The sequence below is a fragment of the Crassostrea angulata genome, chromosome 2 (assembly GCF_025612915.1).
Source record: "Crassostrea angulata isolate pt1a10 chromosome 2, ASM2561291v2, whole genome shotgun sequence".
Taxonomy (NCBI): Eukaryota; Metazoa; Mollusca; class Bivalvia; order Ostreida; family Ostreidae; genus Magallana; species Magallana angulata.
The window spans coordinates 2461657-2485902 of record NC_069112.1 but is presented as its reverse complement, the minus strand read 5'-3'; the positions used below and the strand labels follow the sequence as shown (position 1 = coordinate 2485902).

The following is a 24246-nucleotide window of genomic DNA, read 5'->3' as shown; positions in this document are numbered from 1 at the left end:
GAGAGAGAGAATAAAAAGCTACAGAAAAAGAAAACAGTGACTATCCCACTTACCGCAGTGGGCCCTGCCCCCTTCTTGATGTGCTGTAGCAGGTCGTTAAGAGCCTGAGTAACCGCGGTGGCTGCGGTGCCTAGGTCGGCCAGAAGCTTGTCGTCACGGCAGGACTGCTGGGCCGCCTCCACGATTCCCTCAACAGAGTGAGCCACACCCTTTGTGGCGTGTATCAGCTGTTCCTGACAGGCCCGGCTACTGATGGTCGGAGCCACCACCTACAACATATATAGTGATACAATATAAAACGGTGTTAGTACCAACAGGCAGATGTCATCCTAAGAGATTATTATTCCAACCAATAGGACTTACTGTAACAAATAGATTAATTCAACCAATAAGAGCCACCATCTACACCACACTCAAAGACAGTATTTGCACTTAACATACAGGATCAATAAAAATCCAAGGTCTCAACAAATATAATGATTTCCATTCTACTTGATCAATCCTACCCAATAGGATCAATCTCAGCCTTTATGATCAATCTCAGTCTATAGGATCTATCTCAGCCTTTATGATCAATCTCAGTCTATAGGATCTATCTCAGCCTTTAGGATCAATCTCAGCCTTTAGGATCAATCTCAGTCTATAGGATCTATCTCAGCCTTTAGGATCAATCTCAGCCTATAGGATCTATCACATCCAATTTGATCAATCCCGATTCAAGAAATCGGCCGCATTCTTATGAGTATTTCTAACCTATAAGATCATTTCCAGAAGATTTTGTCAAGCAAAGGGATTAGTCCGAACCTCATGAATCAACCCGAAAAAATCAGATCCAAACCAATGGGTTAGTCCAACCAATAAGTATCAATCATAAAGAATTCAAATGAAAAAATTTATATCATCTATTTCATATTACAATATTAGTGCTAATATTAAACTCTGATATTCAATCTTTAAAACAGATTTCATAAAAATCAAATCCAAATTAACAGCAAACTAAGGTTATCCAAATAAAATTGTCTTACCAGTCAGCATAGCTTCTTACCGAACCAAAGTCATGGAGCTACAGAGATATACAGAGACAATCTGAAAGCTTTGTACAAGCTATTAGCTCTGTCAGTCAATTTACCTTTAACTTAGAACAAGCTGCGAGCTGTGACAAAGCCTGATAAATCATACATTATTCCAAGCCATGATATATAACTCGTACCTTGCTATAAGCTTCGAGTTGAAATGTGGCGAGGGTACAGACCGTCGCCCGGTCGATGAGTTTGTTCTGTGATGTACATGGATAAACTACAAACTCCGACTTATCTTACTACACACCTCAAGTTTATCTGTATACAGGGAAATATTCGCCCCCGGTTTTTTTTTGCCCACTTTTCTCCTCATTGTCAGCAGATGAATTTAAGACTCAGAAAAATCAAAGGTCTCCAATCTTCTCCCTTTTAACACAAATACATCTTGGCAAATTGAAGACAGGACAAATTTGCAAGTGTAGAAGGGTGAAAGAAATACAAGGCTACAATAACCCTGTGTACAGTAGATGAACAGACGTACCTTGGTACAGGCCACGAGCTGTGACGTCGCGAGGGCACAGCTGGTCGCCGAGCTGATGACCTTGTTCTGAAGCCCCTGGTCCTCGGTGGTGCTGGCCACACTCTTGGCCTTCAGGACGAGCTCGGCCATCGCATTGGCCACTGCCTTAGCAAGAGCTAGCAATGTCTCCTAAAAATACAACACCATTCATATCAAACCTTATGATACATGTAATTTTTACAATGATAATGTACATTCCTTATTTCATGCAAGTCTTAACGAGGCCGAGTACAGAACGAGTACGCACGCTTTCGCGCAGCGTTTCATTTGTATTGTGACGTCATCTTTTTGCTTGGTTGACGCAATGGCGTGATAGTTTCAACTGCAGATATTCAGCGAAAATTGTTGAAAAAAGCTCGTTTGATGCGTAAATTTAATGTTATATTGTGGAATAAACATAAATGTCTCGAATTATAAGCTATATTTGGGCTCGGGTCAAAAACGTGAAGAGGGTTCAGCAAGCCTAGCCCTCTGTCACGTTTTCTAAACCCGCCTAAATAAAGCTTAATTCATATGTTTCAAGACAGTAACCATGTATTTTATATTAATGACCCTTAATATGTGATGTTATATATTTTCTATTACTTAAATATGTCTGAATGTTTTAATAATACTATATAGATCACCCTTTCCGCCTTTGTCAAATAAAAAATAGCGATTATCTGACAAATCTGGGAAATTGGGCACATAAAATCAACTTTGATAAGACCCCTGGAACAAACCAGGAGGTAAAAGGTTTTTTTTATTTGTCCATTTGATGCCTTTTAGCAATCACTTTAATATGTAGAACAGAAAAAGAAATCTCTAGGGCAGAAGTTTTGAAAAAATATAAAAAATGTGCAAAATTGATACATTTTAGGCAAAATCCCATAGGGTCCTATGTTAAAGATTAACAAACTTTGAGATGACTCCCTAAACAAACGGTGTGGTAAATGTCTTATTTTTTAATCTTAAAATAATAATTATATCAGTAGAAATTCATGTAAAAAGTTTCATCCAAAAATCTAGGGCAGAACAAATTAGACCCGGCCTCGTTAAATTTCAAGATTCAGCTGCATCAAATCTTGAGTATATGAAATTGCTACGCCAAAGTTTCATGTGATTTTACGTGATGTTTATACCTTGCGTTTAATTAGGAATCTACAGTTTTTAAAACACAAGAAATACGTCTTTCTGTAGACATTCATTGTTAATTCTATGAGATGTTACCTTAATGATATCAATTTTTAAGAAAGAAATCACACAGTTAGCCGAAGACAACTAATCAGAGCGCCTCACCTGGTACATCCTGTCCATGTCGTCAGCCGTCTCTCCAATGCCTGTCATCACTTCCTGTGACGCCTCGCCGACCATCTTACCTGCCGTGATTAGGTTAGATTTACCCTGTCAACACACGGAGTATACATATAAATAAATGGAATTATATAAGCACGTATCTGGTTAGATTTATCCAGTAAACACACTTATCTGTTTACATATAGCAGGTTGTATGTATAATTCTATGTTACCTGTACGTATAGCAGATTGTATGTATAATTCTATGTTACCTGTACATATAGCAGATTGTATGTATAATTCTATGTTACCTGTACATATAGCAGGATTTATGTATAATTCTATGTTACCTGTATGTATAACAGGTTGTATGTATAATTCTATGTTACCTGTATGTATAACAGGTTGTATGTATAATTCTAGGTTACCTGTACATATAGCAGATTGTATGTATAATTCTAGGTTACCTGTACATATAGCAGGTTGAGTTGTACAGGATCACGCTGGTCCACATTTTGGTCGGAGAAAAAGAACTTCCTCCTCAGCAGTAGTGTGTCCACGTCCAACACCCCCTGTTCCCTCAGGGTCCGTGAATGGTCCAACCACTCCACTGAAAAATCATCCAATCAAAACTCATTTACAAAACATCCAATCAAAACTCATTTACAAAACATCCAATCAAAACTCAATACATTTTTTTAAATCTAAATTTCATCAACTACTCCACTTAAAATCATTTGATCAAAACTTTATGAAAATGTCCAATCAAAACGTATCAATGAACGTAGCCTACGTTCGTCGTCCGTGTGGAGTTTCTTTCTCATCTCGTCGAGTTTCTTCTGGTCCTTGGCGATGGACTTGTCTCGGCGGAGAGTCAGCGTCTTCTCTTTCTTGTCGTCCATCATCTCGCAGACCAGGGAGTATTCCTCATGGTTAGAGATACCTGGAGAATAATACAACTGTGATAGGATTATATTTAGCATGGTCACATGTCAAGCACGTGTTCGTCTATTGCTTAAGTAAAACGTAACGATATTCGTTTAAGTATCATTCGGAAAATGTCTGTGTTATTCATAATGATGTGGGGAAAAGCTGGGTCGAGTTATAAATACATATAGTCTTTCTGATTGGTTAAGAGAAACACACCCCCAGAGCGCGGTGTATATAAAGTCAGGATTTGACTTAGTCCAGCAGTTGACGTGGAATCTTTTCTAAGGTTCGAGTCAACTCACTTCACCGGGTAGAAGGGTGGGCCCCAGTCTCCGTTTCCCGTCTCGTTCATTAATTGCCTCGCTAAGCATTTTGTTTATTGTCCCTTAAATTTTCCATTGTGCAGCAAGCAAGGCGTTTGGTCCGTGCTAAGTGGGTTGGCATTAGGTTTGGGTTACTTGGACTTTAAATTAACTTTAAGGCAGGCTTACATTTACGTTGTAACTTGGTAAGGATGGTGATAACGGGAAGTTTGTATAACTGTATATTTGTGTATATAACATTTGTTCATTAATTATAATTCTATGGATCCATAACAAGTGTTTTCATTTACATGTAGCTGGAACTTGGAGTAGAGTTAGTGTGATTTTGAAATACTCGTAAATATTTAATAGAGTGAATGAGCGTTGATATAACTTTCTAGATCATTTACATTATTACGGAGTTTTGGATTTAAGAAAACTGACAGATTTGAGACTGACTTAACTTAAGCGACTATAGAGACTTAAGAATATCATGGAACTTCTGGACAGGTATAAATTAAAGTTATAACCACTATACGATTACACAACAATACAGAAAATATGTTGATAAGTGTTGCTGTATGTTGCTAACACTTACCCATCTTGGTACAAATTGTGTTGCCCAACTGTGTGACTGTTGATCATTCACCTTACTTCAGTGTTTGCGTTGCTACATGTTGCGTGTGTTATTATTTGGTGCTGTATGTGCTAACATCTGTACATCGAAAATTGACCCCCACCAAATTAAATGATTCCACAGTACCTATCTTGATATAGATGGTGACCATCAGTTGCCCCACTGTGTAGCTGTCATCCAACTGTAACTTCTGTGTTTCTGTGTGTTGAGAGTTACAATGTGTTGCTATATGCAGTGTGTTGCTGTATGTTGCTTTAAGTTGCTGTATGTTGCTTAGACTTACCCGTCTTGGTACAGATGGTGACCATCAGCTGCCCTACTATAACTTCTTTGTAATAAAGTTGATTCAGTTTTGTATACACTGGTGTTTATATTTGTGTTCTTCTTTAATTTTGTTATGAATGGGTTACCGTATGTGAGTGACGAGTGTCGGGTGAGTGTGCTATTTTTAGATCGAGTATTTAAAGTGACCGGTTTGGGTGTAGTGGTCAGTAGAGGGTCCGGTAACGACATCAGCCGGGTGCCACGTTTTGCAGCTCCTGTTTCAAGATATGGTGAATATCTCAAGTTAGCTTAATACTAAGGAGAAATGGGTAGCCATTGAAATTTTGGATTCTGTTAGGCGGGCACATGTTTTCCTAGCCGGTAAGGTTGTTTTGTTGTTATTTTGTACATTTCGCTGGTAATTTAGTTCTTAGTGTAATTGGTAGTATGTTTGTATGTTTATCGGGACTTTATTAGTCACAGTATGTTTTTTTCAGTGCGTAAGGGTGTTTGATACAATTACCTGAAATACAGACTGGTGTGCTAGACGGAAATTTTCCTATGGAAGGTCGTGGAGACAATTGACGAAGGTCGGGGACGCATTCTATGCTGAGTGGGGCGTGGCTTTCTATCTGGGCAGTGTCGTAGACTGGAAGCGAGAGACCTGCGAGTCCGGGGCTTTCGGTTAGGATAGCGACAAGAGGGACAGGAAATTTGACGAGGGCAGGAGCGTCTCGAGTGCATAGTGACCTTGAGTTCATTTTCAGAGAGGTTTTAAGTTTAAAAAAGCGACTGTTATTACAGGCTTATTTTCATATACATGCTTTTGAGCTGAAATTTAAAGTAATTGTAAATTCACGGTATTTTGAATTATTGAACTTTAATATTTTTTTTGAGTAAATTTTTCAACAAGAGTTTTATTGGTTGAAATAGCTTCTTAACAACATTTTGTAGTTTACTTCCATTTTATATCTGATACAGTGTGATTTAATCTTGAATTTACTTGATAGTATCAGATATTTGTTCATTTGTTTAATTGAATTATTATTCTTTTTTTTTGTTATGTTCGAATGAGAGTGGTGTGAAAGGGGGAGTGAGAATAATGATTTGTTTTGTTAATTAATTTTTTTTTCAAATTAAACTTGTTTATTTTCTTTACAAAATCTTATTGTTCATTCAGCTGACAAAATCCAAAAAGAACTCATTACATATGGTGGCAGCGGTGGGATTTTGTCATTTAGGCTGAGTGATTTTTTTTTGTATTGAATTTTTCATGTTTGTTTGAATTGAGAAATTCATATCCGTTGTGATTGAAACATTTTTTGATTTTTGAAGAAAAGTTCAATAATTGTTTAATTTCTTATTAAAGTTTATTGCAGCTCAGTCCCACCTGAAAGAGAATTCGGTCTTTGATAGTCTGTTGGTTTTGTGGTCTAGAGTTGTACGATGTCGTTACCTGGTTGGGTTAAGAAGGCTGTGGAGGAGGGTCAAGATTTGTCTACTTGTATGGAGATGTGGAAACATGCGTGTGCAGTGGAGCGGGAAGAACGACAGGCAAGACGAGAGAAAGAGAAAGATGAGTTAGAAATGCAGAGAATAAAAATGGAGAATGATGAAAAAGAGAGAAAACGTCTGCATGATAAAGATCTTGAAGAGAAAATGTTAGAGGTGAGAATGAAAGAGTTAGAACTACAAGAAAGAGAGATGAGAGAGCGGGAGACTAATCCAGTAGCAATGGTAGAGAGAGAAGCGAAACACGAGGTTAAGTTTATCTTACCAAAATATGTTGAAGGTGAAGACATAGATGTTTTCTTAAGATCTTTTGAGCGTTTAGCAACTCTTCACAAGTGGCAGAAAGCAGAGTGGGCTCTCAGACTGATACCACAACTGACAGGTAAGGCGTTAGATACATATGCACGGTTAGGAGAAGTTGAAGCAAATGACTACGATGTCATAAAGAATGCTATTCTGAAGCGGTACAATCTTACAGCTAGCACGTACAGAGATAAGTTCAGAGGGTGTAAGCAATTTTCCAGTGAAACTTTTAGGGAGTTTAGTAGTCGAGCTACAAATTATTTTGACCATTGGTGTCAGATGGAAAAGGTAAACAAAAATCATGATAATCTGGTAGATGTTCTGATGCGTGAACAGCTTACAAATAGTTCTTCTAGAGATCTTCAGATATGGTTGAAAGAGAGACAACCTAAGTCTGTAGAGGAGATGATAGAATTGGCAGAGGCTTACCAGAACGCACATAAAGGTAACCAGGTAATGAACAAAGGACCTGTGCCGCAGAGAAAGGTAAGAAACCAAGGTAATGGTGTTAAAAGCAATAACAATCCTATGGTCGGTCAAAACAGGGAAGAGAAAAAATGTTTTCAGTGTCGTAGAGTAGGTCACTTTATGAACAACTGTCCTCTACGGAAACAGGTACCCAAGAATTCTAGTCCTGGCTTTAATGATAAAGGTCAACCATCTCAGGGATATACTGGTAAGGATAAAGCAGGTTTGATTCATTCTCCTACTATATCGAGAAAGGGAGTGGCAGTGGAGCTTCCGGTTATAGTAGATGAGAAGAAGTCTGTCATTGAGTCAGTTATTTGTCAGAGTGGACTTAGAATCGAAACAGGTACAGTGAACGGTAAGAGTGCATCAGTACTCAGAGATACCGGGTGCACTGCGATTTTAGTATCTGACAGATTTGTTAGTGATGATGACAAGACAGGGGTGACAAGTGATGTTACCCTGGCAAACGGAAGTTCACAAAGATGTCCAGAGGTCTGGATACAGGTAGACACGCCTTATGTGAAAGGTAAGGTTGTTGCTTTGGTGATGAACTCTCCATTTGCTGATTTGATTGTTGGTAACTTTACTAGGGTAGATATTCCAGTGGAGAGATCTACAAGCCCTGTTAAGCCAGATGATGAAATGTGTCAGGCAGTGGAAACTAGAGCTTCAGCAAAGAAGGTATCACAAGATAAAGATGAAGGTATTGGGGATAGATCTGTGGTACACGACATAGTCTCCAGAAAGGAGTGGATAGAGGAACAAGGTAAGGATCCTACTTTGGAACAGTGTAGAAACAAAGAAGTATCTGAAGGAACGGAGAATGGTAGAAGTTATATCATGAAGGAAAACAGAATGATGTATAGAGTATTTACGACAGTTACTGACGAGGTTCTAAAGCAAGTAATTGTACCAAGTAAGTTCAGAAAGCAAATATTGTCGTTGAGTCATGATATCCCTTTAGCAGGTCACATGGGGATTAAGAAGACAAGGGAAAGAATTCTAAGGAATTTCTTTTGGCCAGGTATTTTTGAGGATACAAAAAAATACTGTCAATCTTTTTTTTTTTTTTTTTTTTATTTTTTTTTTTTTTTTGATGAAGTGTTTATTAGTAAGCCAACTGCTTCTACATACATCACGTACATACATCAGAAATTTTCAAGGACACAAAGTATGTTTAAGAAAGCAACGAAAACAATTACATCAATAATGCATATATAATGAACGTTTACTAAGAGAGAAAAAAAAATACATATTGAGCACCTTTTTTATTGAGAGAGAGAGAGAGAGAGAGAGAGAGAGAGAGAGAGAGAGAGCACTTAGAGTGAGTTAATCACAGGGGTCCAAATTTCCCAGTCTGTATTGAACTTATCCATTTCACTTCTTTCTTTTGCACAGACTTGGAATACTTTATATAACTGTTTCAAATCATTCATAAGGGCATTTATTGTTAATTGGTTTTTCTGGCATCTACTTCTGTATATGTATTTTTTTATCAATATGAGTACAATATTGAACGCTTTTGACTTCACATCATCTAAGACACCAAAAATAAAAGTTTTATTATCAAGGACTATTCTAATTCCTTTAGAGTTGCAAACTCTAACAAATTCTGCTAATAAATGTTGTACCCTTGGACATTCCCATAATAAGTGATATATTGTTTCCTCAGCATCTTCACAAAAGGTACATAGATTAGTATCCACTTTACCAATTTTATACATAAAACTGTTTGTAGTTAATATATAATGGTTTATTCTGTACTGCAACCATTGAAATTTAGAGTCTGAGGTAATAATAAAAGGTAAATGAAATATTGAAATCCATTGTTTTTCTGTAAAAACAAAATGTCTACTCCATTTTTCTTTTCCCACTGGTGTTACATTTGTCTGATTTAATATATCATACATTGGCTTTGAACCTTTTTTTGTTAATACAAAGGTTTTAATATTAAATGGTATAAAAGGTTTGAAAACTTCATTTCTAATGAAGTTGTATTTCCTTAGATCTGAAAGTAGAGCTTGTCTTACTCCCATATATGTTAAATAATTCATTTGAATATTAAATTTTCTTTTCAACATTTCAAAATCTAAAAAGTTTTCATTTTCATCAAACAAGTCAATTACACATCTAACTCCTTTAGCATACCATGATTTATAAAAAAAAGACTGATTTCCTATCTTAAATTTATTATTGTTCCACAATGGCTGGCAACAATAATCCTGCCATGATTTTACATTTAAGTTATCTTGGATTTCTTTAAAAGCTATGGTAACTTCCTTCCAAAAATCATTTTTTAACGATTCTTGCATTTGCATAATATGATCTGAACCTGTATTTAATAGCTTTTCTAAATTAATAGAATTCTCCAGCAGTGTTTTCCATTTTGAATTATTATCCTTAATTAATCTCCTAATCCAAGTAGACTTTAATCCTTTAATATAGGAATTTATATCAACCATCCTTAACCCACCATGTTCATACTTCTGAGTACATACTTGTCTTTTAATTTTATCACATTTTGAATTCCAAATAAAATTGAATAGAATATTGTTTAATTCTTTTAATGTTTTACTCTGAGGGTTTGGTAAGGCTATAAATAAGTGGTTTAATTGTGAAATTAAAAGAGACTTAACCAGTGTTATCCTTCCAATTGGAGTCAAGTGTCGTTTGCTCCATTGTTCGATTACAGATTTTATCCTAACAAGTTTCTTGTCATAATTAAGTTTTACAATTTTATCTAAATCTACATCATAATATATGCCCAAAAGTTTGAATTGAGTTGTCCATTGAAAATTCATTTCTGAACAGATTTTTTCTTCAGAATATTTTTTACTTCCTATCCACACAATCTGAGTTTTTTCTTGGTTTATTTTAAGACCAGATAATTTATAATAGTCATCTATTTCTTTCATGGTTGCCCTTAATGATTTCTCAGTTCCATCAAGGATTATTGATGTATCATCTGCATATTGTGATATTAAATATTGGGTGTTATTAATTTTGATTCCTGTAATATCTTCATTATTTTTAATTTTAATTGACAATATTTCCGCACATAATAAAAAAATGTAAGGCGATATTGGATCACCTTGTCTGCAGCCTCGTCCAAGTTTAAAAAAGTTTGATAAAATGCCTGCCTGGGACACACAGGACATAACATTACATTGAAAAGTTTTAATCCAGTTACAGATAAATGGGCCAAAATTAAAATAATTGAGTGTATTTTGTATAAATTCCCAAGCAACAGAATCAAATGCTTTCTCAAAATCAATCATAACTAATACCCCTGGAATATAATTATTTTCTGTATAGTTCATCAGATCATAAATCAATCTAATATTTTCCCCTATATATCTTCCAGAGATGAAGCCAGTTTGGTCATTACTGATAATTTTATTTAGAACAGTTTTTATCCTGCTTGCTATACAACCTGACCCAATTTTGTATATAACATTGAGCAATGAGATAGGTCTCCAGTTACCAAGGGAGAATTTACTCTTTCCCTCCTTGGGTATACAAGTTATAATTCCTTGTTTCTGAGTAGATGATAATTCTCCTACTTTATATCCATAATTTAAAGATCTAACAACAAAGGAGCCTAATTTATTCCAAAACATTTTTAAAAATTCAACTGTGAACCCATCACTGCCTGGACTTTTATTGTTTGACATACTATTTAAAACCGAAGAAGCTTCCTTATATGTTATATATCCTTCAATTGATTTTCTTTCATTGTCAGATAATTTAGGGACAGAATAATCTTTTAGAATGTCACTTAGTGAAATATCTGTACTTTCTGTTATCGTCAAATTATTTGCATACAAGTTTTTATAAAAATTTTCCAGTTCATTTAAAATCTCCTCTTGTTTAACTATTTCTATCTGTTCATTATTTTCTGTTAGTATTATCTTTGGAATAATTTTACTAGTATAGTGACGATTTTCTAAATTTAGAAAATAATAATTTGGTTTTTCTCCCTCATTTATCCATTTAGAGCGTGAACGCACCAAACTACCCATGACCTTATAGTTTCTTATATTTTCTAATTCTTTTTTCTTTTCATTTATTTTATCTATATGTTTTTCATATTCCTTTTCCAATTCTAAAAGCTCTTCTAGTAACCCCTTTTCCTTTTCTGTCCTTTGCTTTTTTAAATAGCTTGCATATGAGATAGTTTTTGATCTAATTTCCATCAACAGTGTCTCCAAAAAAAGCTGGTCGTTAATTGTAAATTGGATTTCAGAATCTGGAATATCTAGAATAGACTCTTTTTTGTACACTGGAACTGCATATTGGATTTTAATTTGATTAATATGACAGTTAATACTTTGCACATACTCTAAATCTTTTAAAAGGGAGTTGTTAAATTTCCAAAGGCCACTACCATGTTTAAAATCATTAAACTTTAAAGAGATAAAAACAGGAGAATGATCTGATCTATAGCTTATCATGATATCACTATTTCTAACTTCTTTTATAAGTGAAGCTGAAATAAGAAAAAAGTCTAGACGTGCTTGTTTCAGAGGTGTAGGTTTTCTCCAAGTATACCTCTTGTCATATGGATGAAATTCTCTATATATATCTACTAAACTGTAAGACATCATATGCTCTAAGACCATTTCCCTCGCTTTCGGATTATTAACATGTAAGTAATTATAATAATCTTGACTTGTATCTAATACCAAATTAAAATCTCCAACAATAATCATCTCATCGTTTTGTAATTTGTTAACAATATTGCTCAAATTCTGGTAAAATTCTGGAGAATCCTCATTAGGTCCATACAAACATACTAAGCTTAACTTTTTATTCTCTATTGAGATACTAAGTGCCAAAAAATTCCCTGTATTCTCTACTTTGATTTGCTCATGTATTTTGAAATCAAAATTGTTATTAAAGAGAATAGCAACTCCTCTCGATTTCGAAGAAAAGGAATTAAAACAAGCCTCATAACCCCATTCGTTTCTAATATCTTGTTCCATCTCCTCAGTAAAATGTGTGTCTACTAAACATAAGATATTACATTTTTGTTGTCTATAGAATTGAAAAATATCTTTTCTTTTCTTAGCATCATTTAATCCTTGACAATTAACCGAAATGATTTTAATTTCAGCCATTATTAATTACAGGTTTATTAGTATATTTCATTAAGATCTGTAAACACAGACTGGGCAAATATATATGCAAATTATCGGCTCGTAGATCTGCCTTTCCTAGGTGTATATTTTCCAGGATTAGTCTCATTTCAGTAACATGAAAAGAAAGAGAGGGAAAGAAAGAGAGGAAAGAGAAGAGTATGATTAGTTTCTGAGGATATGAGTGCATATTCTATATAGTATTTGGTATTTTTTAGCCGAAAAAGAAAAAACACGCCAAAATACCTCGACCATATCACTCAGCGACACTACACCGGACAATTGTAACGAAAAGGAAAATACAGAATATTAAATTGACGATAGTAGACAGAATATTTCCGGCGTACTTAGGTAACACAAAAAGAGATATAAATAAATAATTAATATATTTTAAAAAATAAATAGGTAAATAGAATTGCTGAGATGTATGCGAATTACTTCAGAAAATGTTTTAATTCGAACTTTATAAAGAAAAAAAAAATAACACCGGGTAATTATACAAAGAGAAGGGAAATATAAAATGAAAGTTGACGACAATAGACAAAATATTTCCGGCGTACTAAAGGTAGCATAAAAAGATAAATAAAAAAGAAAATAAATTAATAAATAATACTAAGGTAGATGAAAAAAATAAATAATTATGAAAATAAATAAATAAATAAAAAAAATAATTAATAAATATATAAATAAATAAATGAAAAAAGGAGTTTAAGGAAACAATGAAAAAACTCTTAAATTTAACGATATTTACAAATTACATATATGTAATAGTTATTCCTTGTCATTGTATTGGTTGGGTTGTATTTTAACCATATGAAATAACAAGTTCACCCATCCAGAGTATTGGCTACCTCACACAAGTGTTCCTCCATGATTCGCCAGCGGTCCGGACCAAGGTGTCTGGGGCCACTCCAGCGCGTAATGACCACACCCACGTTGTTTATTTGATTTGTTTTCATGTATTGTAGAAGGCGTCGGCCGGCACCGTGCTCCCCGTCATCCCAGAAACTTTCATGATTTTTCCCCGCAGAATCCACAAACCTATAGACCAGAATACGGTGATCCGCCGCCGCAGAATATGGATCAACACACACCTTTCTGTACAGGTCCTGGACCTCTTCCACCGAGCTAACTTTTACACCCGTTGCCAAAATTTCGGAACCCTTAAGTTTAGTAGGCTGCGTTGAATGTGTGGGTAGTTGTAGGGCATCAATCGCGTCTGGTGTTAGCTGCAAGGCATCCGCCGTCTCAATCTTTGGAACAGGATCTCGGTAATATTCCCCACTGGGTAGGATCAACCGCCCTCGTTCCACCTTTGACTTAATTTTTTGCTCCCGGAGAGAATCTGAGATGGCATATAACCTTTTGCGCTCTTCAAGCACTACAGGTGGGTCTTGGGATGTTATAAAGAATGGTAATTTAACCCTTTGTAGTTTCTTAGCTTTCTGTGCTTGCAGAATCTCGTCTTTCTTGCTTCTGTCTACCAATTTTGCGGTTATTGACACTGGTCTGGAGTTCATCATGCCCTTTACACTGTTCCTGTGAATACGAACAAACGAGACATGCACCCCTAAAACTTCATGAATTAACTGAGGAATGCTTTCTGATAAGTTCTCGCCGGGGGTGTAAGCAAAATTATGAATCAAAATGTTATCTCGCATTGAACGAGAACGTAAATCTGTTACTTCATGTTCGAGGTGGCCCATCTTTCGATCCATCTTGATAATCATCGCACGTAATAAATCGACTTCACCTCGAAGTTGCGCATTTTCAGAACGAATAGAGTGAATCTCATCGTAATTGCATTCCGATTGTTCGGACACATATTTTAGTGATTTGACTACCCCAGAATCCTCATCTTCGATTATAGATTTTATTTTGGTAACATCGTCAACCAAAGATTCATACCTAAAGAGTTTGTGCTTTAAATTGTTTATCGAAGTTTGTAACTCCTGAATACTTTTGTTTACATCTTTGTTTACCTGGCTCGATGAACTCAGTGAACACTGTTCGGATTTTTTAGTGACCCTTTGTTGTTGTTGGTTTGTTGACATTTTCACAAATAAACGTCTTTTCAATATTCAAAATTGTCAAAAACTTTATCCGAAGATGTTCATAACTTACGAATAGGAATTCTGTAAAATCCCAAGTAAATTGCCACTGGAAATCACACTTTTTCGGCTAAAATTTGTCCGGTCAAATTTACGTGGCCATTCCTCAGGTAGGTCACGTGGCGAAGCAACGTGACAATACTGTCAATCTTGCCCAAAATGTCAGAAAGGAACGTCAAAGTCGAGGGTAAGTAAGGTACCTCTTGTTAAAATTCCTTCAGTTGATTATCCATTCCAGCGTGTGGCGATTGACATGGTTGGACCTTTGCCAAAAACGAAACGAGGTAATCAGTACATTTTAGTGATGTGTGATTACGCCACTAAGTATCCTGAAGCAATACCCCTCAGAAGTCAAGATGCAGAAGTTGTAGCGGAAGCTATGATGGAAGTTTTTACGAGACTTGGTGTTCCCAAAGAGATAATATCTGACCAAGGTACCAACTTTATGTCCTCATTAATTACAGAGCTTTGTAAATTGTTAAGCATACGCAAACTCAACACAACTCCGTACCATCCACAAGCCAACGGTCTCGTTGAAAGGTTCAATGGAACGCTTAAGAGAATGCTTCAGATTTATGCTCAAGACGAACCAGGTAAGTGGGACAAATTGTTACCTTATTTGTTGTTCGCATACAGAGAGGTTCCCCAAGAGACAACTGGATTTTCTCCTTTTGAACTACTTTACGGAAGGTATGTGAGAGGTCCTCTAGGAATACTTAGAGACAGTTTGGAGGAAGATGAGGCGGATAGTCAATTACAGCCATCAGTACTGAGTTATATTCTTGAAACCAGGGAAAAGCTGGCAAAGATGGCGGACATTGTGTCAGAAAATGAAGAAGTAAGTAAAATTGAACAGAAAAGATACTACGATCGGAAAGCAAGGCATCGATCTTTTGAAGTTGGTGACAAGGTACTGGTTTTATTACCTACAAGTACAAAGAAGTTATTAGCTCAGTGGAAGGGACCAGTGTCTGTTACAGAGAAAGTAAGTCCAGTCGATTATAGGGTTCAGTATGATAACGGTGTCAGAAAGGTGTACCACATCAACATGTTGAAACGGTGGATAGAGAGGGATGATGACAACGTTGTAAGTGATGAGAAAGTAATGACTGCGGTCTGTCACGCAGACTCTTCAGATGATGATGATGAGTGGATCGGGAATCCGCTTTTGCATGTTAGAGATACGGTTAACGATGTAACAATTTCTCAAAGGCTGACGCAGAAACAAAAAGGTGAGTTACAAGATTGCTTAGATCAATTTAGTTCTGTTTTGTCCAATGTTCCAGGTCGAACTAGTCTGTTGAAGCATCGTGTGGTAACTACAAGTGAAATACCAGTTTTTCAGAAACCTTATCAGATACCACATGCATTGAGGGATGAGGTCAAAAGAGAGTTATCAGTAATGTTGGAGGCAGGTATAGTAGAGCAGTCGGTAAGTCCATATGCCTCACCTGTGGTAATCATTCCCAAGAAAGACCAATCTATTAGGTTTTGTGTAGATTACCGTAGACTAAACGCTGTAACTCAATTTGATCCAGAGCCTAATGCGCAGATAGAGGAAATCATTGACAGATTGGGAGAAGCTAAGTATCTTAGTAAGTTAGATCTCACTAAAGGATACTGGCAAATTTTACTGGACAATGAAGCAAAGGAAAAATCACACCATTTGGCCATTATCAGTTTACTGTGATGCCATTTGGTATGATGAATTCAGCAGCTACTTTCAACAGATTGGTAAGAAAGATCTTAATGGGTCATGAAGAGTATTCAGATGCTTTTATTGATGACATTATCATTTTCAGTAAAGACTGGAACAGTCATGTGGGTCATGTAAAAGCAGGTCTTACATCTATTCAGAACGCAGGTCTTACAGCAAATCCAAAGAAATGTGAGTTTGCGGCTAGAGAATTGGAATTTCTAGGTCATTTAGTCGGAATTGGTCAGGTAAAACCAACCTCAGACAAAGTACAGGCTATTTTGAATATCCCTGTTCCCACGAAGAAAAAGGAGGTAAGATCATTTCTGGGCTCTATAAATTTCTACAGAAAGTTTATAGAAAATTTTTCGAAAAAGTCAGCTAGTTTGTCAGATCTCACTAGAAAGTCAAGCCCGAATAAGATTGTGTGGACAGATGAACATGATAGATCATTTAGACAATTGAAGTCAGACTTAGTTAGTGCCCCGGTTCTATGGAATCCGCATTTTGCATTAACATTAACGTTACAGACAGACGCAAGTGACAGAGGTCTGGGGGCGTTATTATTGCAGGAAAAAAATGGTGAGTATCATCCGTTAGTCTATCTCAGTAAAAAGCTCCTACCTAGAGAGCAGAACTTTGCTACGGTTGAGAAAGAGTGCTACGCAATTGTGTGGGCGGTGCAGCGTCTGCAAAAGTATCTGTATGGGAGAGAATTTATCATAGAGACAGACCATCGTGCGTTACAGTGGCTTAAGACAATGAAATCACAGAATCCAAGACTCTTACGATGGAGTTTGGTATTGCAGGTATATAGGTTTACTGTTAAGCATATCCCTGGGGCAAACAACAAGATGGCAGACCTCTTGTCGCGGTCGACATAAGTCTTGTCAACTTTATCTGTTATTTATTTACAATGGACATTGGTAAATAAATGGGGGCGTATGTAATAAAGTTGATTCAGTTTTGTATACACTGGTGTTTATATTTGTGTTCTTCTTTAATTTTGTTATGAATGGGTTACCGTATGTGAGTGACGAGTGTCGGGTGAGTGTGCTATTTTTAGATCGAATATTTAAAGTGACCGGTTTGGGTGTAGTGGTCAGTAGAGGGTCCGGTAACGACATCAGCCGGGTGCCACGTTTTGCAGCTCCTGTTTCAAGATATGGTGAATATCTCAAGTTAGCTTAATACTAAGGAGAAATGGGTAGCCATTGAAATTTTGGATTCTGTTAGGCGGGCACATGTTTTCCTAGCCGGTAAGGTTGTTTTGTTGTTATTTTGTACATTTCGCTGGTAATTTAGTTCTTAGTGTAATTGGTAGTATGTTTGTATGTTTATCGGGACTTTATTAGTCACAGTATGTTTTTTTCAGTGCGTAAGGGTGTTTGATACAATTACCTGAAATACAGACTGGTGTGCTAGACGGAAATTTTCCTATGGAAGGTCGTGGAGACAATTGACGAAGGTCGGGGACGCATTCTATGCTGAGTGGGGCGTGGCTTTCTATCCGGGCAGTGTCGTAGACTGGAAGCGAGAGACCTGCGAGTCCGGGGCTTTCGGTTAGGATAGCGACAAGAGGGACAAGAAATTTGACGAGGGCAGGAGCGTCTCGAGTGCATAGTGACCTTGAGTTCATTTTCAGAGAGGTTTTAAGTTTAAAAAAGCGACTGTTATTACAGGCTTATTTTCATATACATGCTTTTGAGCTGAAATTTAAAGTAATTGTAAATTCACGGTATTTTGAATTATTGAACTTTAATATTTTTTTTGAGTAAATTTTTCAACAAGAGTTTTATTGGTTGAAATAGCTTCTTAACAACATTTTGTAGTTTACTTCCATTTTATATCTGATACAGTGTGATTTAATCTTGAATTTACTTGATAGTATCAGATATTTGTTCATTTGTTTAATTGAATTATTATTCTTTTTTTTTGTTATGTTCGAATGAGAGTGGTGTGAAAGGGGGAGTGAGAATAATGATTTGTTTTGTTTATTAATTTTTTTTTCAAATTAAACTTGTTTATTTTCTTTACAAAATCTTATTGTTCATTCAGCTGACAAAATCCAAAAAGAACTCATTACATTCTTTTTTTGTGTGTTGCTATGAGTTGCTGTATGTTGCTGTGTGTTACTTTATGTTGCTGTATGTTGCTTAGACTTACCCATCTTGGTACAGATGGTGACCATGTGACAATTATTTGTTTTTTACTGTAAATGTCTTTCCTGTTCCAGCTTGGCCTGTTATCAAGATATTGTTATCATTTTCCGCAATGTTTACACATTTTTCCTGGTCGCTATCTATTTTCGCGGGTTCTTACGATTTCTCTGGACTTACCCTATGCATTCGAAACATCTCTGACTTTATATGGAGAGCCGCCGCTAGGCGTCGCGTTGCTCGATGCACACTCCCGTTGCTTTCGATGAAATGGAATGGTATCGAGGACGTTTCGGGTCACTGGGTTGTTAAAACGGCATGTATACTTATATAAAGTATAAGAAGAAGTCATTAGATCATTTTGTGACCTACTTCTCGCCAGAAACCGGTAGACAAAGGGTATAAATTGTTGAAAATAAACTGTGAATTGAGGCCTCCCCCGATGGCGAGTGTCGTCCCTTTACCTTTTTAGCTCACCGAGACGAAGTCAGGGGGAGCTTATGCTAGGTATCAGGAGAAAACGTACCCAAGAGAAAACGTACCCAGGAGAAAACGTACCCAATCTCTAGGGTACGTTTTCTCCAGGAGAAAACGTACCCGGATACGTTTTCTCCAGGAGAAAACGTACCCTATGAAAATCATAATTATACTACTTAATAGTTTTAAATACTATTTTGCATAATAAATATACAGAAATGAGTTTTATAGATATATGAATTTAATACTTTTTTTTTTTTTTTATTTATTATTTTTTCATATGCATACAAACATTTTAATAATATAATTCAAAGCCATTTTTTATTCATCCACTCACACATTCGTGCTCACATTCATCCAGATTTGGCAGTGGTTGCTTATTTAACAAAGGCAAACGCTTAATATTAATAATAAACAAAGAAGAAACAAAAAATAAAAAATTACTGAATTGTATCAAATATATGTTTCCATACATGCCAGTTGTTAGTAAACTTTTGCATTTGAAATTTTTGACATGAAATATATTTTTCAACTTTGTATTTGTTATATAGATAAAATAGCAGCCCTAGTAGACTAGGCAGTATATCTTTTTTAAGACAGCAAAATAAATATTGTTTTGTGTACAAAATTATAAAGTTTACAACTTTATTGTCTTTTGACAATGGGAGTTCACCCAATAAAATATTGATAACATTGAAACCAATTCGTATAGAAGTATATTGGTAAATATGCATGCTTAGGTTGCTCCAAATTGTTGATATTTTTTCACAGCTTACAAAAACATGTTGGATTGTCTCAACATCACGTTCACAGAAGGAACAGCAATCAGAAGATACAGCATTGATTTTTTTCAAATAGTAATTTACAGGAAGAATTCTATGAAGTAATCTGTATTGTAACCATTGAATAGATGAATCATTGGTTGTCTTAAAACATACATTAAAAGCATCAGAAACACAAATTTCTACCCCATATTGTACCAATTCTGAATTCCACTTTGGTATTGCAGTTGGGGTTATTTTACAGGCAATTAACTGTTTATAAATTGGTTTTGTACATTTATCTTGCAAAAGAAAAGGTTTGTAATATAATGGAATATATGGAGTAAAGGATCTCTTAAATAAACATTTGATATGTACTTGAAGAGAGGATCTTAGATATGTTGATATAGCACTAACTATACTGTTGTATTGCATTGTACAAATATGCAAATCAAATTTTTTTTGAAAACTTACATGTGACAAAAAATTTCCATTATCATCTAGAAAGTCATTGATGACCTTTACACCTTTTAAGTTTTTGTTGAATTTAATACTTTATGATTTTAAAGGGGTTGGACATATTAATAATTTTCAAATGCTACTTTAATGCATATTTCAATGCATAGATGTATAGAAATATATTCATTTTATGAATAATATCTTTATAATAATTGTAGCAACTTTTATTTTAGTACGAATTTAATAATGACCTGTCATAAAGTGTTATCTGACTACTTCTTCTAATTATCCATTTATCGGTAGCCTTACCGATTTGAGTTTCTCCATGCGAGATCCCCTGATTTTAATTATAGTGATAATCAATTAAATACCTGAGCAGCATGTCAGTGGCGTCAGAAGCAAATTGACTGTTCAATGTTACATTTCGTAGTAGTTTCCATGTGAACTTGGTTTTATTAAGCAACTTTGTTTTATAGATAAATTTCAAAAAGTGCAAAATAAAAAATAACGCGATATCGACTTCTTGAGATACTCATCATTTAGTTCTCCAAATGAGATTGCAATAAAAACTAATTATTTCACGGTCTCGTTTATGGTGTATTAATTGTCGACTAATTAAACTGCTCAGGCCATCTTCGTGTATGTGTATGTTACAAATTATTGTCTGAATAATTTAAGTACGTGACTATGCATTTAAAAACAACAGCAACAAATGCTACAAATGTTCATTGTATATTTTATTTTGTTTCATTTAAGAATATCCATGAAAACCATTATTTATTATTTTCATAGGGTACGTTTTCTCTTGGAGAGAACGTACCCGGGTACGTTTTCTCCAGGAGAAAACGTACCCTATAAATTGGGTACGTTTTCTCCTGGGTACGTTTTCTCGAGCATTCTTATGCTATACCCTCGGCGTCGGCGTAGGCATCGGCGTCAGGACCTGGTTAAAGTTTTTGTTGCAGGTCCTGTATCTAAGCTATTACTTGTCCTATCTTCACCAAACTTGCATGTGTGAAGCATCTGGGCCTACTTATGGACTTGAAAGACTTGGATGCTGAATCCGAGTCCTAAATTCCAGATGCTGGAGGAGGTTAAGGTTGTTGGACCAGGTTTAAGTTTTTGTTGCAGGTGCCCTTTGATAGCAATATCTAAGTTACTGCAGGTCCGTACTTCACCAAACTTGCATTGACGGTGTGTCTTATGATACTGATGCACAAGACAGGCTTGAGTGCTGAATCTCAGCTATAGGTTTCGGATGCTGGAGGAGGTTAAGGTTGTTGGACCAGGTTTAAGTTTTTGTTGCAGGTGCCCTTTGATAGCAATATCTAAGTTACTGCAGGTCTGTACTTCACCAAACTTTCATGGATGGTGTGTATTATGATACTGATGCACCAGACAGGTTTGAATGCTGAATCTGAGCCATAGGTTTCAGATGTTGGATATGGTTAAGTTTTTTGGAACAGGTCACATGCTTAAAAGATAATAGTACTTTTTCAAACTTGCATAGTTGATTAAACTGTAGTATGAATTAATCACAGAGGAAGCTTCAGATGCAGAGCTTGATCTCCATTATTAAGGATGCTAAAAAATATATCTTAGTTATTACAGATCCACACTTCACCAAACTTGAATGGATGCTGTGTCTTATGATACAGATGCACCTGACAGGCATGGATGTTGAATCTGAGCCATAGGTTGCAGATGCTGGAGCAGGATAAGGTTTTAATTGCTAGTGCCCTCTGATGATGATATCTTTATTATTTCTGGTCTTAACTTCACCAAACTTGCATGGAGATGCATCTTATGTATACTGATGCACCTGACAGGCTTGAATGCTGAATCTGAGCCATAGGTTTCGGATGCTGAATGAGGTTTAGTTTTTTTTGAACAGGTCACATGTTTTTAGATGATAGCTTGCATAGTTGATTAAACTATATTATAAATGAAACGCAGAGGTTGCTTCAGATGCAGAGCCTGATCTCCATTATCAAGGATGCTAAATTAAAGAAATCTCCTACCTCACTCAAACCTGCTCGATAGATAGATGTGTTTGTTGATAAATTATGTAACATGATTCCTATGATATAGTATTGTATGGTATGAAACAATATTGTTTAATATGATACAATATTATATCATATGTAATATTATAAAAAGTTATATGATACGATATGATATTGTATAAACATTTTTGATATTTTATGTTATGATATTGTATCATGATATCGTTATGTATAGTATTGTATATTATGATACAATATTGTATAATATTAAATTGATTATTAATTTATTATTTAATCACATGACACTATTACATAAGATATTGCAAAATATAATATTGTATCCTATGATACCATATTGTATATTCTATAATATTGTATCATACGATTTTGTATAATATGATATTAGTTTCTGTAAATAGAATTATATCACATGAAATTGTATAATATGATACAGTTATATTATATAATATCGTATCATACGATATTGTATAATATGATATTGGTTTATAATATGATATATTATCACATCACATGAAATTGTATTGTATGATATTGTAAAATATATGATTGTATCATATGATACAATATGTACTGAAAGCCGAGCCTTCTATGAGATTGATCAACCCAATATATTTCCGTAGTGAGTCAGTAACTAACCTAATAAGTGTTTTGTTTTCTCGAGGACTATCAAGCGACATATTTATTCACAAATAGCGATGATCTACGCAAAGCCATGTACAAGATGCCTTACATCTCGTCCAATTTAACTCATTTAAACTCTTCAAAATTTTCATCTCACCTTTCAAATACTCTTTCAAAATCGTTGCTTTACCCATGTTTACTTACAATGTTTTGTTGCTATTTAATTTCAAACGTTTTCTCCCTTTCCTCTGCAGAGATTTGAGCAAATTTCGTCGCTGCCATTTTGTTCTGCTCCAGACAAAACAATGTGACGTCAATATTCTAAGGGCAACTACTCTAATTTTAAAGAATTTCAAAGGGCAACAACTCCAAATACTTTAAGAACTTACAGCATGCAGTTTATGTATAAAATACTATGAAATGTCGAAATGAGTCAGCGAAGCGTCGACCAATGACGGCCATATTGCTTAATATTATTTCTCACGGAACAAATATAGAGATATATGAGGCAATCACGTGCTATGTTTAAACCAATGAAAATATGACATTTCAGTCCAAGGGAAAACAATATATAATATTTAACTTTATCACATAATATTGTAACATTTGATAGGATACAATGTTGAAGTATCAAATAATATTGTATCTGTTTTCATATGATACAATTTGATCATTTTATGTATCAAAAGTGATACAGTATCATACAATATCATACTATATTATACAATATAATATCATATGTTTCAATGTTATGATGTATTATGTAATATGATATTGTAATATAATACTAGTATATTGTTTTATATATTATGATATTGTATTATTTGATCAAACACAATAACGTATAACCCAATACAACGTCATATCATACGTTACAATATCATATCTCATCATTGTTTATTATGGTATTTTATTGTATTATATGACATATGTTGTAAATATGATAGGATACAATATTTAATTTTATATTATTGTATTTATTAACATATGAACCTATGATTATCATACAATTTTTTAACAGATGATATACGATATTGTGTCAAAACAGAATCCATGAATATCCAAGATCATAAAGTATGATTTTCATTTAATATGATAAAGGTGGTCTCATTAAGGTGAAGTCTCATAAGGGTGATGTCTCGTCTCGGTGAGCTTTGTAATCTGTGATTACGTATGTTTTAATGTAAACATAATACACATTTCTTAAAACGACGATAAAGGGCGATTTTAACGGCAGATTTTAATTCGATTCCATAGAAGATATATTGAATGACCATTTATGTATATTTTTTTATCCGGGAATAAATTGTTATAAAGTTCAGTGTCTGACAACCGAGCCCCTGTGGTCAAAATCCGTGTGTTTACAGTATATGTATATAAATGCGTGGCTGTAGGGTAAAGATACATCTGTAAAGTGCGTGATGGCGGTGTAACGTTATATGTGCTGAAGTGCCTGGCTTTTAAAGTTTGTACATGTATTTTTTCTTGTATAGCGAGGTTTATA

General features: G+C 35.1%; 1 protein-coding gene and 1 pseudogene across 1 annotated transcript; both read right to left on the bottom strand.

The window, feature by feature from the left end:
- Nucleotides 1-246: 246 nt before the first annotated feature.
- LOC128171456 (talin-1-like) lies at nucleotides 247-19035 on the bottom strand (annotated as a pseudogene).
- LOC128171391 (uncharacterized) lies at nucleotides 11270-14647 on the bottom strand. Its single transcript, XM_052837185.1, has one exon. The coding sequence runs from the start codon at nucleotides 14483-14485 to the stop codon at nucleotides 13259-13261; it is 1227 nt and encodes a 408-aa protein (XP_052693145.1). The 5' UTR covers nucleotides 14486-14647; the 3' UTR covers nucleotides 11270-13258.
- Nucleotides 19036-24246: the final 5211 nt, after the last annotated feature.

Coding starts and splice junctions, on each gene's coding strand:
- LOC128171391 (XM_052837185.1), bottom strand. CDS start 14,485: ATGTCAACAAACCAACAACAACAAAGGGTCACTAAAAAATCCGAACAG.